This window comes from Coregonus lavaretus (assembly GCF_964263955.1).
Source record: "Coregonus lavaretus genome assembly, chromosome: 10".
In the NCBI taxonomy this organism is placed as follows: Eukaryota; Metazoa; Chordata; class Actinopteri; order Salmoniformes; family Salmonidae; genus Coregonus; species Coregonus lavaretus.
In genome coordinates, this window is record NC_139997.1 from 52,234,157 (window position 1) to 52,251,997 (window position 17,841).

The 17,841-nt window shown below is 42.7% G+C and overlaps 1 protein-coding gene across 1 annotated transcript in view; it reads right to left on the minus strand.

The window, feature by feature from the left end:
- Window positions 1-17,058, minus strand: part of LOC311136437 (serine/threonine-protein kinase 32A-like) — a 71,835-nt gene extending 54,777 nt beyond the window's left edge. Inside the window, exons 1-4 of the mRNA XM_084170564.1 lie at window positions 16,704-17,058; window positions 12,820-13,101; window positions 7,567-7,622; window positions 6,996-7,147 (exon numbers count right to left, since the gene is read on the minus strand). Of these exons, the coding sequence (XP_084026690.1) occupies window positions 6,996-7,147; window positions 7,567-7,622; window positions 12,820-12,871 (260 nt within the window). The 5' untranslated portion in view covers window positions 12,872-13,101; window positions 16,704-17,058. The remainder of the gene's footprint in view (window positions 1-6,995; window positions 7,148-7,566; window positions 7,623-12,819; window positions 13,102-16,703) is intronic.
- Between the last annotated feature and the right edge of the window lie 783 nt (window positions 17,059-17,841).

A 17,841-nucleotide genomic window follows, 5' to 3' on the forward strand; every position in this document is an offset into this window, starting at 1 on the left:
TGAATACCTAGCTGCAATGGCCATCTGCCATCTTGGCCTCAATAAATTACAATAAGCAATCACCACAGTTTACTGTAGAACTAAGACTATAGTGTTCTAATGAGCCACATAAGAGGCAGTGCAAACTTACGTAGAGAGCAAGAGAGAGAAAAAGAGTCATTTAGCATCCCCAACAGGTTGTGAGAGTGGCACTCACTGCCACCTGGTCATTATCACCAACCAGCCTAGGATTCTGATTAGTTTTCTTGGCATGGACGCTCCCACCCAGGTCAGTTTGTTCTGCCTCACATGCAGTTTGAAAACACCCTTCAGGCCAATTTAGAACCAGCACATCTCACAGTAAGCTATTTGAGAGGTGGAATCCCCTACATAGAAAAGTAAATGGGCTTTGGACCAAAGGGTTCCTGAAAAAGGCTTCTTTGATAAGGCATATACAGTGGGGAGAACAAGTATTTGATACACTGCCGATTTTGCAGGTTTTCCTACTTACAAAGCATGTAGAGGTCTGTAATTTTTATCATAGGTACACTTCAACTGTGAGAGACAGAATCTAAAACAAAAATCCAGAAAATCACATTGTATGATTTTTAAGTAATTAATTTGCATTTTATTGCATGACATAAGTATTTGATACATCAGAAAAGCAGAACTTAATATTTGGTACAGAAACTTTTGTTTGCAATTACAGAGATCATACGTTTCCTGTAGGTCTTGACCAGGTTTGCACACACTGCAGCAGGGATTTTGGCCCACTCCTCCATACAGACCTTCTCCAGATCCATCAGGTTTCGGGGCTGTCGCTGGGCAATACGGACTTTCAGCTCCCTCCAAAGATGTTCTATTGGGTTCAGGTCTGGAGACTGGTTAGGCCACTCCAGGACCTTGAGATGCTTCTTACGGAGCCACTCCTTAGTTGCCCTGGCTGTGTGTTTCGGGTCGTTGTCATGCTGGAAGACCCAGCCACGACCCATCTTCAATGCTCTTACTGAGGGAAGGAGGTTGTTGGCCAAGATCTCGCGATACATGGCCCCGTCCATCCTCCCCTCAATATGGTGCAGTCGTCCTGTCCACTTTGCAGAAAAGCATCCCCAAAGAATGATGTTTCCACCTCCATTCTTCACGGTTGGGATGGTGTTCTTGGGGTTGTCCTCATCCTTCTTCTTCCTCCAAACACGGCGAGTGGAGTTTAGACCAAAAAGTTATATTTTTGTCTCATCAGACCACATGACCTTCTCCCATTCCTCCTCTGGATCATCCAGATGGTCATTGGCAAACTTCAGACGGGCCTGGACATGCGCTGGCTTGAGCAGGGGGACCTTGCGTGCACTGCAGGATTTTAATCCATGACGGCGTAGTGTGTTACTAATGGTTTTCTTTGAGACTGTGGTCCCAGCTCTCTTCAGGTCATTGACCAGGTCCTGCCGTGTAGTTCTGGGCTGATCCCTCACCTTCCTCATGATCATTGATGCCCCACGAGGTGAGATCTTGCATGGAGCCCCAGACCGAGGGTGATTGACCGTCATCTTGAACCATTTTCTAATAATTGCGCCAACAGTTGTTGCCTTCTCACCAAGCTGCTTGCCTATTGTCCTGTAGCCCATCCCAGCCTTGTGCTGGTCTACAATTTTATCCCTGATGTCCTTACACAGCTCTCTGGTCTTGGCCATTGTGGAGAGGTTGGAGTCTGTTTGATTGAGTGTGTGGACAGGTGTCTTTTATACAGGTCACGAGTTCAAACAGGTGCAGTTAATACAGGTAATGAGTGGAGAACAGGAGGGCTTCTTAAAGAAAAACGAACAGGTCTGTGAGAGACGGAATTCTTACTGGTTGGTAGGTGATCAAATACTTATGTCATGCAATAAAATGCAAATAAATTACTTAAAAATCATACAATGTGATTTTCTTGATTTTTGTTTTAGATTCCGTCTCTCACAGTTGAAGTGTACCTACGATTAAAATTACAGACCTCTACATGCTTTGTAAGTTGGAAAACCTGCAAAATCGGCAGTGTATCAAATACTCCCCAAGTGCCTTTAGAGAATATTCACACCCCTTGCCTTTTTCCACATTTTGTTGTGTTACAGCCTGAATTTAAAATAGATTAAATTGAGATTGTTTGTCACTGGCCTGCACACAATACCGCATTATGTCAAAGTGGAATTATGTTTGTCATAGTTTTTTTAAACAAATTAATTAAAAATGAAAAGCTGAAATATTGAGTCCATAAGTATTCAACCTCTTTGTTATGGCAAGCCTAAATTAGTTCAGGAGCATAAATGTGCTTAACAAGTCATATAATAAGTTGCATGGACTCCCTCTGTGCGTAATAATATTGTAACATGATTTTTTAATGACTACCTCATCTCTGTACCACAGACATACAATTATCTGTAAGGTCCCTCAGATAAGCAGTGACTTTCAAACAGATTCAACTACAAAGACCAGGGAGGTCAATGCCTCACAAAGAAGGGCGCCTATTGGTACAGTAGAAAATAAAATAAAAAATAAGAAGACATTGAATATCCCCTTGAGCATGATGAAGTTATTAATTACACATTGAAGGGTGTATCAATACACCCAGTCACTACAAAGATACAGGTGTCCTTCCTAACTTAGTTGCCGGAGAGGAAGGAAACCACTCAGGGATTTCACCATGAGACCAATGGTGACCTTAAAACAGTTACAGAGTTGAATTAATGGCTGTGATAGGAGAAAACTGAGGATGAATCAACAACATTGTAGTTACTCCACAATACAAACCTAATTGATAGAGTGAAAAGAAGGAAGCCTGTACATAATAAAAATATATGTATCCTGTTTGCAACAAGGCACTAAAGTAATACTGCAAAAGATGAGGCAAAGCAATTAACTTTTGTCCTGAATATGGAGCGTTATGTTTGGGGCAAATCTAATACAACACATTAGTGAGTACCACTCTCCATATTTTCAAGCATAGTGGTGGCTGCATCATGTTATGGGAATGCTTGTAATCGTTAAGGACTGGGGAGTTTTTCAGGATAAAAAAGAAACGGAATGTGGCTAAGCACAGGCAAAATCCTAGATGAAATCCTGGTTCAGGCTGCTTTCCACCAGACACTGGGAGATGAATTCCCCTTGTAGCAGGACAATAACCTAAAACACAAGGCCAAATCTACACTGGAGTTGCTTACCAAGAAGACAGTGAATGTTTCTGAGTGGTTGAGTTACAGGTTTGACTTAAATCTACTTGAAAATCTATGCAAGACCTGAAAATTGTTGACTAGCAATGATCAACAACCAATTTGACAGAGCTTGTAGAATTTTGAAAAGAATAATGGGAAAATGTTGCACAATCCTTGTGTGGAAAGCTCTTAGAGACTTACCCAGAAATACTCACAGCTGTAATTGCTTCCAAAGGTGCTTCTACAAAGTATTGACTCAGGGGTGTGAATACTTACAGTTGATGTCGGATATTTACATACAATTTAGCCAAATACATTTAAACTCAGTTTTTCACAATTCCTGACATTTAATCATAGTATAAATTCCCTGTCTTAGGTCAGTTACGATCACCACTTTATTTTAAGAATGTGAAATGTCCGAATAATAGTAGAGATAATGATTTATTTCCGTTTTTATTTCTTTCATCACATTCTCAGTGGGTCAGAAGTTTGCATTCACTCAATTAGTATTTGGTAGCATTGCCTTTAAATTGTTTAACTTGGGTCAAATGTTTCAGGTAGCCTTCCACAAGCTTCCCACAATAAGTTGGATGACTTTTGGCCCATTCCTCCTGACAGAGCTGGTGTAACTGAGTCAGGTTTGTAGGCCTCTTGCTCGCACACGCGTTTTCAGTTCTGGCCACAAATTATCTATAGGATTGAGGTCAGGGCTTTGTGATGGCCACTCTAATACCTTGACTTTGTTGTCCTTAAGCCATTTTGCCACAACTTTGGAAGTATGCTTGGGGTCATTGTCAATTTGGAAGACCCATTTGCAACCAAGCTTTAACTTCCTGACTGATGTCTTGAGATGTTGCTTCAATATATCCAAATAATTTTCCTTCCTCATGATGCCATCTATTTTGTGAAGTGCACCAGTCCCCCCTGCAGCAAAGAACCCCCACAGCATGATGCTGACACCCCCGTGCTTCACGGTTGGGATGGTGTTCTTCGGCTTGCAAGCGACCCCCTTTTTCCTCCAAACATAACGATGGTCATTATGGCCAAACAGTTCTATTTTTGTTTCATCAGACCAGAGGACATTTCTACAAAAAGTACGATCTTCGTCCCCATGTGGAGTTGCAAACCGTAGTCTGGCTTTTTTATGGCGGTTTTGGAGCAGTGGCTTCTTCCTTGCTGAGCAGCCTTTCAGGTTATGTCGATATAGGACACGTTTTACTGTGGATATAGATACTTTTGTACCTGTTTCCTCCAGCATCTTCACAAGGTCCTTTGCTGTTGTTCTGGGATTGATTTGCTCTTTTCGCACCAAGGTACGTTCATCTCTAGGAGACAGAACGCGTCTCCTTCATGAGCGGTATGACGGCTGCGTGTTCCCATGGTGTTTCTACTTGCGTACTCTTGTTTGTACAGATGAACGTGGTACCTTCAGGCGTTTGGAAATTGCTCCCAAGGATGAACCAGACTTGTGGAGGTCCAAAAAAAGATTTCTGAGGTCTTGGCTGATTTGTTTTGATTTTACCATGATGTCAAGCAAAGAGGCACTGAGTTTGAAGGTAGGCCTTGAAATACATCCACAGGTACACCTCCAATTGACTCAAATGATGTCAATTAGCCTATCTGAAGCTTTCACAATCAGGTAGCCTACAAAAAGCAATCACGGACTCACACACACACACACACACACACACACACAGAACTAAGGCCATCTCAGAAGTAGCTGACTTAAGCCTGCCTCTGCAGAACAGACATGGATGAGTCCCCCCAATGTGACGGTGTCACATTGATTCCGGCCCCCTGGTTGACTGACAGCTCCCATCAGTCAGAGGCTATTGCTGTCGACCGTGGGGAGAAATTACGCCCCATCCCAGCAGCCCACGCTGATGAGGCGCAAGCTATGAGGCATCAAGGTCACGCCACTGTCTTCTGCCTTAACACGCTTCACCTGCAGTCCACTGAGCTGCCTCCCCCTCGGTGAGACCATCCCAGCACTGTGACCTTCCACTAACTGACCTGACAACCTGCCAGAAGTAGTGTCCTGTAACATAACGTGATGTTTGCATAAACCAAGAGAATGTGTGGACGGTGATGTTATGTAGAGAGACCCCAGTGTGCAGTAAAGGGATTCTGGGTCGTGGATCACTCCCTGGGTTGGTTGAGACACAAGGTATAGCAGATTGTTGACTAGAGAGAAATTACATGTCATGTATGGGAGTAAGACTATTTGGCTTGTTTACTGTATGCAGGTGACCTTCCTGGTTAAATAAAGGACAAATAGAGGAAAACTGTATTTGACGCATTGAGACGATGACAAAATAAGCATGTTGAATGAAAGACGCGAGACACTTCACTACTTCACTGATGCCAATGACCATTCTTGTCCATGCACTTCATTAACTTCAAGTCCTTGTTCTTCTTCATTGTGGATTCAATAAAGCAATTCCTGACTTGTGATGCTCACCACAGGATGCGAGTGAGACAGAAAATTCACCTTCAATAAAATCTCTTCCATCAGTGTTTCCGCTCCATCCAGTTTCACTGACAGCTACAGCTCAGGAGGACGCCCAGACCAGCCAGCTTCCATAAAGGCCCTGTCTGTCTCTGAGTAGGCTACTTCTGCATCATCAATAGTAAAAATACATGCTTGTCTTGGCAGAGTGAGTGCTGTGCAGCTGAGTCGGGCTCTGGGTCGGATGCCTAGTGTGTGTGTCTCTCTCTCTCTCTCTCTCTCTCTCTCTCTCTCTCTTATTCTAGGCAGCATTGGCAGCAAGCAGGGACTCACTCTATCTATGACTGAATAAATAACGTCCAGCGGCGGGCCCGTAGGAAAAGAATGGAGCCATCAGACGAACGCTGCTTGCTGTGTGGGATAATAAATCCAATAAAACACAGGCCCGGAAAAAGGTAACACTTTTGGCGGGGACTTTAAACACTTTGAGCAAGCTAGCAGAAGAAGTCCCTCAGTCCCTCCACCAGTCAATCCAGATGCAGCTAGCTTAGCGCCCGGTCTCAGGCCAGCGCGTTTCCTTTTAGCAACTAGCTTCTCAAGGGTGATAACATTTACATTTTACATTTTAGTCATTTAGCAGACACTCTTATCCAGAGCAACTTACAGTTAGTGAGTGCATACATAATTTTTTTATACCCCCCGTGGGAAACGAACCCACAACCCTGGCATTGCAAACGCCATGCTCTACCAACTGAGCTACATCCCTGCCGGCCATTCCCTCCCCTACCCTGGACGACGCTGGCCAATTGTGCGCTGCCCCATGGGTCTCCCGGTCGCGGCCGGCTACGACAGAGCCTGGATTTGAACCAGGATCTCTAGTGGCACAGCTAGCACTGCGATGCAGTGCCTTAGACCACTGCGCCACTCGGGAGGTCATCGTGTGCCAAAGACACTCAGAAGCTTTAGTGGTCATCAGCTCCTTTTTCTGAGGTCTATACTCTGGTTTATGAGCAAGACCCTATCTCTATAAAAGGCAAATATGTGGAAGGAATGACGCCGTTAAAACATTCAACTGTTCATAAATGTGAAGTGAATGATTCACAGTGAGAGATACTACCAGTGTAAAAATCTGAATTTTTATGACTAACTTTACAATGTACTTACTTCAATAATCCTTCACAAATCACTACCCACAGGTTTTCAAAGACAAAAAGTCTGAGGTTTTGTTCTACTTCATTGTATTGTTTGTCCTCCTCCATTCTATACGTCAAAGCCATGGCTGAGCAAACATAAATGTTAGATTGGAGAGTGCATTCAAGCTTCTGACACTTTCATGGTGAGAGTCAGATCCCCCCCCCCGCACACACACACACAGTGAGCCTTACCAGAAGTTGACAAGGAAAGGATGCTCGAGGTTCCGCATGATCTGCATCTCCTTGAAAACATTGCGGACCTCGTTCCGTTCCACACACTTCAGTTTGTTCATATACTTCATAGCATACATCTTCTTCGTGTCCTTCTTCTGCACAATGCACACCTAGAGAGAAACAGATAATAGCTCTGCATTCATCCTGCTATCAACTGAGTTTACTGAATGGGTTTCTTACTGATCATTGCATTGTGGTTTGACTTATATGTAAACACAAGCTGTAAGAAAGTGCTTTGATAAAATGTGAAAGTACTGTTCTACTGCATCTGTGGCTCCCATTGTCAAGACAACTAAGAACTGATTATTTCAAGTGTAGATACTGTATATAGTTACATAATGAGCCAACCATGATAGCAGCTTCAGTGTGTGTGTGTGTGTGTGTGTGTGTGTGTGTGTGTGTGTGTGTGTGTGTGTGTGTGTGTGTGTGTGTGTGTGTGTGTGCGCGTGTGTGTGTGTGTTTGAATGACAAGAAGTTGACTTAGCAGGTTGCTGCTCTTGGACACAGCAATTTACCGAAACAGACTTACCTTCCCGAAACTTCCTTTCCCGATAGCCCTTAGGATCTGGAATTGGTCAAAATTGACTGTGGAAAAAAGAGGAGCATCTCTTTTTGTCATATACGCAGGCAAACAGCATACAATTTCTTGTTGTAATGCATAGAGTATGTATGAGAAAATCTAAATGGCACTAGAAACAATTGACATTCGGTGTCTTTTTTAACGTTTGTGAGGCAGTGTTATTATCTCAAATGGAAAAGGATCTAAATGGGAAGTCATTTTGGCTGTGTAAATTGTTTCATTCAGCTCATTACAATAATGGCACAATTAGATGCAGACAGGCTGCTCCCTTCATACAAAATGAACTTGCGGAGAGAAATAAAAGGTTGTTTACATTTTAGCGCAGAAGATGACACTATGCTTTTACAAAAAACAAAATACACATTTCAGCTGACTTTCAGCACTTTCCTGCTCTGTGTCTTCCATCTCTTCTCAGCACACATACACTGACAACACTCTAAGTCAGAAATGTCATGCCCATATGGGGCACAGGGGCCCCCTCAGATTTGTCCTGTTTTTAAAATATACTGTAACGTGCCTTTGGGAAGTAGTCAGACCCCTTGACTTTCTCCACATTTTGTTACGTTACAGCCTTATTCTAAAATGGATTCAATAAATAAAAATCCTCAGCAATCTACACACAATACCCCATAATGACAAAGCAAAAACAGGTTTTTTGAAACAGAAATACCTTATTTACTTAAGTTCAAACCCTTTGCTATGAGACTCGAAATTGAGCTCAAGTGCATCCTGTTTCCATTGATCATCCTTGAGATGTTTCTACAACTTGATTGGAGTCCACCTGTGGTAAATTGAATTGATTGGACATGATTTGGAAAGGCACTCACCTGTCAATATAAGGTCCCACAGTTGACAGTGCATGTCAGAGCAAAAACTAAGCCATGAGGTCGAAGGAATTGTCCGTAGAGCTCAGAGACAGGATTGTGTCGAGGCACAGATCTGGGGAAGGGTACCAAAAAATGTCTGCAGCATTGAAGGTCCCCAACAACACAGTGGCCTCCATCATTCTTAAATGGAAGAAGTTTGGAACCACCATGACTCTTCCAAGAGCTGGCCGCCCAGCCAAACTGAGCAATCGGGGGAGAAGGGACTTGGTCAGGGAGGTGACCAAGATTCTCTGGTCTGATGAAACCAAGATTGAACTCTTTGGCCTGAATGCCAAGCATCACATCTGGAGGAAACCTGGCACCATCCCTACGGTGAATCATGGTGGTGGCAGCATCATGCTGTGGGGATGTTTTTCAGCAGCAGGAACTGCAAGACTAGTCAGGATCGAGGCAAAGATGAAGGGAGCAAAGTACAGAGAGATCCTTGATGAAAATCTGCTCCAGAGCGCTCAGGACCTTAGACTGGGGCGAAGGTTCACCTTCCAACAGGACAACGACCCTAAGCACACAGCCAAGACAATGCTGGAGTGGCTTCGGGACAATTCTCTGAATATCCTTGAGTGGCCCAGCCAGAGCCCGGAATTGAACCCAATCTAACATTTACATTTACATTTTACATTTTAGTCATTTAGCAGACGCTCTTATCCAGAGCGACTTACAGTTAGTGAATACATATATTTTTTTTTATACTGGCCCCCCGTGGGAATCGAACCCACAACCCTGGCGTTGCAAGCGCCATGCTCTATCAACTGAGCTACATCCCTGCCGGCCATTCCCTCCCCTACCCTGGACGACGCTGGGCCAATTGTGCGCCGCCCATGAGTCTCCCGGTCGCAGCCGGCTGCGACAGAGCCTGGATTCGAACCAGGATCTCTAGTGGCACAGTTAGCACTGCGATGCAGTGCCTTAGACCACTGGACATCTCTGGAGAGACCTGAAAATAGCTGTGCAGCGACGCTCCCCATCCAACCTGACAGAGTTTGAGAGGATCTGCAGAGAAGAATGGGAGAAACTCCCCAAATACAGGTGTGCCAAGCTTGTAGAGTCATACCCAAGAAGACTTGAGGCTGTAATTGCTGCCAAACATGATTCAAAAAAGTACTGAGTAAAGGGTCTGAATACTTATGTAAATGTGATATTTCTGTTGTTTATTTTAAACAAATTAGCAAAAATGTCTATAAACCTATTTTTGCTTTGTCATTATGGGGTACTGTGTGTAGATTGAATTAAATCAATTTTAGAATAAGGCTGTAACCTAACAAAATGTGGAAAACGTGAAGGGGTCTGAATACTTTCCGAAGGCATTGTATAATGTTTTAATATGACGTTCTTTTGTTAAATTTGTGTTTGTTGTTTCTCTGTAATACTGCTAGTCAACTTCCAATTTCATGAAGTTGGCTTTAGCTAGCCCAGATAGGTTCCCAATCTCCCAACCTCATAACTAGCTGCCAAGAAGCCATTTCAGGCTATCAATGAAGTTAGAGTAGCTAGCTTGTCTAACTATCTTATCTGGCATGCCTGGTGGCAAGCAATAACTAAATGTACTGAATAAAACACATTCCTTTCAATTCAATCTTTTACCCAGATTTTAGCAGAGATGCAGAGAAGCATATTTAGTTTCTTCAAGAAAATAACCACCAGTCAGGAGGATACAGACAGCTCAAGAGGTACGCTTAGATTTGCTGAAAAATTATCATTTTTTACATAGAATTAAGCATAATGATTATTGCTCTAGATTGCAGGAAAAAAAGGTAATTCTGATGTTTTGAAAAATGCAATATTCCCAAACTAACGTAGGGGCGGCATAGCCCTCCTCTGGAACTCCCCCCAGCCATCCTAACGTACTTTGTTTCCTGTCAGATTTTTGGGGTGCAGGACGCAGCTGCTCCCAGTCCCAATTTGACCGAAACCCGTTATCGGTCTAATCTCAAAATACATTTCTATTCAATTGGAACCAGTTGTGGCCTGTCTTCACAGCCATGGCAACCGGAACAGAGGGTTATCCCTCTCTCTATCTGCCATCTCCCAGGGTGCCATGCAGCTGCCACCCACTCTCTGGCCCAGTCATGTGACCTGGCCGGTGTACCCCTGCCGAGCAGCGACACCTCACATCCCCTCCGAGCGGATGGATTGGATGTGACAGTTAATGACATGCTCTGTTAGTCATGTATCAGTGGCACTTCCCCTCTCCGCTATTTGTGTTTCACTGTTCGCTACAGGCTCTGACCCTAACTCTGGTTCTGATTGGGTTTTATGGAAGGACAGCTGTGGTTTGACTGGGAGGAAGGCAGAGCAGTCATGTCAGGTGCAAAGAGACAGAGGCTGCAGTGCCAGTTACTTACTCTTTCTCTATCTATCTGTATCTCTCAGTGTATCTCTCTTTCTGTCTGTCTGTCTTCCCCCCCCCCCCCCTCCACCCCCCTCTCCTCTCTCTCTGATGTTCACAGAGGCAGGAAGCTCTAGCAGAGCCCCATGTACACTAGCACGCAGCCATGGCTGAGGAAGTCATGAGGTTGCTGTGGCGACTGAAACAGAACCCATGGGTCCCAGTCAGCCGGAGCGTGAATAAAGCATGATCACCAGACAGGCGTGCCCATTAACGAGAGGTGGAAGCCCCAGGGGACAGACAGACAAACGGAGGGAGGGAGGGTGGGAGGACAGGTCACAGCTTTAGCATGATCGTCAAGAGAACAAAGTCATGTCCTACCTGTAATACACATGACATGATTTTGGTTCCAGGGACCTTAGCCAACTGAGTAATGAAAAACGTAATCCAGCAATCAAAGTCACATTCAATCTACCAATCAATGTCCCAGGTAATAAATGACATCAACAACAGCGACATCATCAGTCCAAGACAGCTGAGGTTTTATTCTGCTATTATTACCACATCTCTACTCTCGAGGGATGTTTTTAAGATTACCCCAGCGTGAGAGTCAATAAATAATGACGTACAGTAATTTACATCTTTATTGTTGGGATCTCTGACTGAATGTGTGTCTGCTGTAAACAGGAACACTTACTTCCCAATCCCATTCTTAATAGACTTATAAAGCACTCAGTCCTGTTGATGTACTAAATCTCTCTCTGGCTCTCTCTCTCTCTCTCTCTCTCTGGCTCTCTATCTGTCATTATCCCTGTCATTTCTCTGGCCAACACCAATCACAGGTGCCCAGGCAGTAAATTCGGGGCATTGGAAAATTGAACACTCAGCTGCAATGTCAAAGCCATAACAACGTCAAGGAGCACTCCAGTTTTTTTGAACTCCCAAGTACAATTCCAAGTCTGACATGACTTTTATTTCTGAGGTGATGACTTTGTTCATCAATGGTAATTTATCCTTTCTAATAGGTGGATCGATGGCAGAAGCTCAAATGTAAGGAAATAACAAATGTTGAAAGAAATGTATGACCATTACTCTGGCAACGGCATAAGATAACTACGTGGCTCGAGTCACAGCAAACAATGTCCATAGTGTACATATATACATGTATCTATAGGGACAGGTATGTTGTTAGCTTTTCATGTATGTGTGTTTTTCTCTGAAAAGGAGAGCACTCACTCTGTCTGTCACAGCTGACCTACCAATAAATAATAATTTGCTAATGCTTTGACACCTTCATTAATATGATACTGCTGACCATTTTCATAACACGTTAGCCTACATCCACTGATTAACCCCTGTTCTCTATAAACTGTTACAGTAACTGTATTCTAGTGAGTGAAGAAGGTTAGCTGTAGAAACTTTAGATCATCACTTGTTGGCTTCCAAAATGTAAAACACCCTCAGATGACAGATGATTCATTACATAAAATATAGAGAAAAACATAATGGCTTTAATTAAAAGGGGACCCAGTGACAGCCCTTAAATTGCTGATGTACTCTTAACTCTGTAGGTTTTTGCCAAAGTGAGTGAATTCAATCTAGAGGACTTGTCACATTCAACGATGTTGAATTCCACTTAGCTAGTATATAAGCCCAACACAGTGCATAATTACATATAGAACACTATATTATAGGAATTATATGATCTCTATGACACAATGTCGGCATACCTGAATGATAACTACCATTACACTGTTCAGAAACACATAGCTACCTTTTGAGACTTTAAGAAATCTGTTAGTAACCGTGGCTTTACTGATGCTTACATTTCCATTTATGTACTGTATCTTCTTCATCTGTTTGTTCAATCTATCGTATTCATTTTTGATATAGAGGCTACTGGAGTACACACGGAGAAGACAGATCCAAAATGAGAAATTTCCAATAATCCCCATTGCCCACTTTATAACAGGCTGGGTCATTACTCACCCTCCTCTGTGTCATCGGTGACGGGAGCCTTGTTGGATTGTCCCAGCCCCATGTCTGTTCCTGTAGTCCCCAGCCAGGCAGGTCCCTCTCAGCTCAGTATGGAATAGCTGTCCCACAGCCAGTGAGACATAGCCTGGAGCCTGGGCTGGACCAACCTACCTAGTTACCTACCTACCTACACCAGTTGGGTTGATTGGAACGGCCTGTACTCTTCTCTGTACTCTATGGTTCCACACCCAGTGGTGTGGATCTGTCTCTGATCCCCCTCAACAGGAGCCCAACCTATATGGGAGAAGAACACACAAACATGACACCATGTGTCAAAATCAAGAAGGGAGGGGGCTGAGTGGTTGAGACAACACATCACGGTAATGCTCTACTTGTGTTGGTAGGAGAGATTGTCAAGAGATGCTCTTTCCGATTGTGAACTTGCCAAATTCTTTGAAGGAGTATACCCAGCAAACCAAAATTGTTCTGTGAAAGTTCCCAGAACATTTGTTAGGTTGCAACAAATGTTCTCATAACACAAAAGCTGTCCAGTTGTGCTGATGATTATAGAATGTTTGTATAAAACATTCGCCTGATTTTGCAAGAATGTTCCTAGAAAATATTTAATCTGTTCTTTAAAGGTCCCCAGAATGTTTCATTATATTGTGGGAACAGTCTGGTGAGAACATTGTGTTGACATCACAAAAGATATGTTCACAAAACAAAACAAAACGGTCCAGTTGTGCAGATGATTTTACAATGTTTCTTTCAGGGTGCAAAAACATTCACAAAAAACATTCACCTGATGTTACAAGAACATTCCCAGAAAACATTTTGTGATATTCACATATAAAAATTGCACAGAACACTCCCAAAATGTTGCACAATGTTCCACAATTTCCAAATAAGTCAGTTTTTATGACGTTCATAGCATAGTTGTTTTAGGTTTAACATAATATTCCATTGATGTTCACGCAATATACATTTTACCTCCTGGAGGTCCTCAGAACATTTCAAGAACATTTAGAAAATGTTATATTTAAGTTTAATCTAATATTACCACAATATTCTCAGTATGTAAATGTGTAGCTCCTTAAAGCATAAGAAAGCAGATTGGAATACATGCCCATGATGTTTCTCTCCAGAAAATGTGCATTTGAGGACTGTATTGTAGTAGGTGATATAGAGACACATTGCATTTTAATTTCATTCATAAGACATTTTAACAGCATTTAATCATCCAGTACAAACACAACCATATTTTTTACACTTCATATGTTGACAATCCGCATATTATTTCATTCATAGGACATTTGAACAGCATTTAATCATACAAATCAAATGTTATTTGTCACATGCTTGGTAGACAACAGGTGCAGACTAACAGTGAAATGCTTACTAACGGGTCCTTTTCCAACAATGCAGAGTAAAAGATGAAGATAAAAAAATTTAAGAAAAAAATTAAATAGTGACACAAGGAATAAATACACAGTCAATAATGAGTAACAATAACAAGTAAAAATAGCATAGATATTACATACAGGGAGTACCAGTACCGAGTTGATGTGCAGGGGTACGAGGTAATTGATGTAGCTATGTACATGTAGGTAGGGGTAAAGTGACGTACATGGTGAGTGTGAAAGTGTGTGTGTGTATGTGTGTGAGTGTGTGTGTGGCATCAGTATGCATGTGTGCGCATGTTACGTGTTATGTGTGCATGTTATGTGTGTGTGGGCGTATGTAGTGTGTGTATGTGTGTTGGGGTGTCAGTGTAAGTATGTGTGAGTGTGTGTGCATAGATTCAGTGCAAGAGAATTAGTGCAACAAATGGTCAATGCAGGTAGTCAGGGTCACCTTTTGATGAGCTATTTAGCGTCTTGTTCAGCAGTCTTATGGCTTGGGGGTAGAAGCTGTTCAGGGTCCTGTTGGTTCCAGACTTGGTGCACTGGTAATGCTTGCCGTGCGGTAGCAGAGAGAACCGTCTATGGCTTGGGTGGCTGGAGTCTTTTACAATTTTTTGGGCCTTCTTCTGATACCGCTTGGTATAGAGGTCCTGGAGGGCAGGGAGCTCAGCCCCAGTGATGTACATTTTGCCATGTCCATATGATATCTGAGTGAGAGTGACAAAAAAAAAGATATGGGGGCCCTATGTATGCTCAGTCATCTAGTGAGGATTATTTGAGTGACTGTCATTGACTGACAGAACTATTGAAAAACTGCTGATGCACTACCACATTTCGAAATTGCACCTTGTGTATTCTACTTTTTCTAACTCTTAACAGCGTAGTCTGCATATAGGTGTAACAGAGTTAAGAATGTGCCGTAAGATCACTCCACAGCTAGCTTGAAATGTTGCAGATGGAGCCATCCAATTGGTACCTTTTAGGTGGGTCAACCCGTTGGAATGTTTTCAAGGAGGGCCTGTGACCTGGATCGACAGTTGGACTCAGCTCAACGGCCGGGGTAGGTGGCTGTGTAGCGAGTTTAGAAGGGGTGAGTGTAACGGACTTAAGAACGTGCCGTAAACACACTCTACAACTAGCTTGAAATGTTGCGGGTGGAGCCATCCAATTGGTGGCTTAACCCGTTGGAACATTGTCAAGGAGGGCCGTCACGTGTGTTGCGAAGCAGAGGTTCACTGGTTTGAGCCCAGTATGGGGCAGTCGGACAGTAGAGGAAGCAAAGCTGTTAGCGGCACACTGCCCAGAATCAAATGCAGTCACTAGACACTAGTAATAGATTAAAGGCGGGAAATAAGTCTTGTTCAAAATTTTCCAATAAAGTCCCCCAAACTGTAGGCCTATACAATATATATATATATATATATATATATATATATATATATATATATATATATATATATATATATAGACATTTGGCTAAATTGTACTTTTTTCGGTTTAATAAAACACAATTTTCCAACACCATGCTAGGGTGGCTAATGCTACAATACTTCCTGAAGTTGCACACCACGTTCAGCCAGGGGTAAACAACAGAGTCACGCAGTGTGCAATGGTTTAGTATCAGTTTAGTACCCCTGGGACTGTTTCTACATGCTAACGTTTTAGCATTTGTGGCACAAAGCCCATTCAAGTCATGGGACCGATATACTTTTTCGCGCGTCATGTTTAAATTATCTAAGTGACTTTGTTGAGCTTCAGAATACATTTCAGATACTTCGGATGATTTGGACATGATGTGCGAAAAACTTTACTATCGGTCCCATGATTCGAATAGTATTTGTGCCACAAATACTAAAAGGTTAGCATGTGGAAACAGTGCCAGGCAAACTAAACCAAAGCATGGATTGCTATCATACCTTGTCCATAGACTGCTTACAGGGTAAGAAAACCAATACGTAATTTTGTAATTTGGGTGAACTATCCCTTTAAGTTTAGGCAATTGTGAAGAATAGTGCCCACTAGCAGTGATCCATGTTAGTCCCATATATGATTCCCATGTATGATACAGCCTGCACTCAATTTTAACGGGATGCAAAGCACACTTAATATTTGAAATTGAGTCTTAACCAAGTATTAGCTATAAACAACGTTTTTTTTTTTTTTTTCCTGATTTTGCTGTCCATTTTTTATGTCATTTCTGGTATCCCAGATAAGGTCACCTTAGTGAATCTAAATAAAATATTCAAAACTACTTCCAGTGAACGCTGAAGTATATAGAAATCCCATTGCTGATTTAGAGCCATACTGGAGGGCATTCCGCTTAGAATCCAGTGACAAAATAGAAAGCATGCACTGAATAGAGAGTAGCCTAGGCATTCAAGCAGACACCATCATAACCTACCTTTAAATGCTGCGGGCTTTGAGAAAAATAACATATCCAGTTAACAAAATGTAAGGTAGCCTATTTGAAGAGCAGCTCACGGCATCACTTACTTGTTGTTAGGACAACGCATCCATGCACCTGCCCCGACTCACGAGAAGGACTGTATGGAATGACGAGAGAAGGATGCGCAGATTGATTGTAAAAAATAAAATAAATACAAAAGTGCGTTTAGTGATCTCGTATGTTCTGAACTGTTCGCGCAAAATTATTGTTGCCACTGAGGATACAATTGTATCATGAAGTAAAACAGAAAACTGCTACATTGTTGCACGACATCAGCAGACGGCAGAATAATGCAGACCTCCACACTTCACACACCGGTATCTCGACCAGACTATAATAGGATACTTCGCCCGACGCTGTATTGAACGCCCTACTCGGGCATCTCGCCTCATCATATGAAATGTTGCCTAACCTACTCACCCTCGCCTTATGATTTCTAAGAGGCGATTAATTCGCAGGTACAGTGCCTTCGGAAAGTATACAGACCCCATTACTTTTTCCACATTTTGTTACTTTACAGCCTTATTCTAAAATGTTTAAAACATCTTTTTTTTCGCCACATCAATCTACACACAATACCCCATAACGACAAAGCAAAAACAGTTTAGAAATTTTTGCTAATTTATTACAAATACAAAAATATCACATTTACAGAAGTATTCAAACCCTTTACTCAGTACTTTGTTGAAGCACCTTTGACTGCGATTTCAGCATCGAGTCTTCTTGGGTATGAAGCTACATGCTTGGCACACCTTTATTTGGAGAGTGTCTCCCATTCTTCTCTGCAGATCCTCTCAAGCTCTGTCAGGTTGGATAGGGAGCGTTGCTGCACAGCTATTTTCAGGTTTAACCAGAGATGTCTGGGCTCTGGCTGGGCCACTCAAGGACATTCAGAGACTTGTCCCGAAGCCACTCCTGCATTGTCTTGGCTGTGTGCTTAGAGCTGTTGTCCTGTTGGAAGGTGAACCTTCGCCCCAGTCTGAGGTCCTGAGCAGGTTCTCATCAAGGATCTCTCTGTACTTTGCTCTATTCATCTTTCCCTCGATCCTGACTAGTCTCCCAGTCCCTGCCGCTGAAAAACATCCCCACAGCATGATGCTGCCACCACCATGCTTCACCGTAGGGATGGTGCCAGGTTTCCTTCAGATGTGATGCTTGGCATTCAGGCCAAAGAGTTCAATCTTG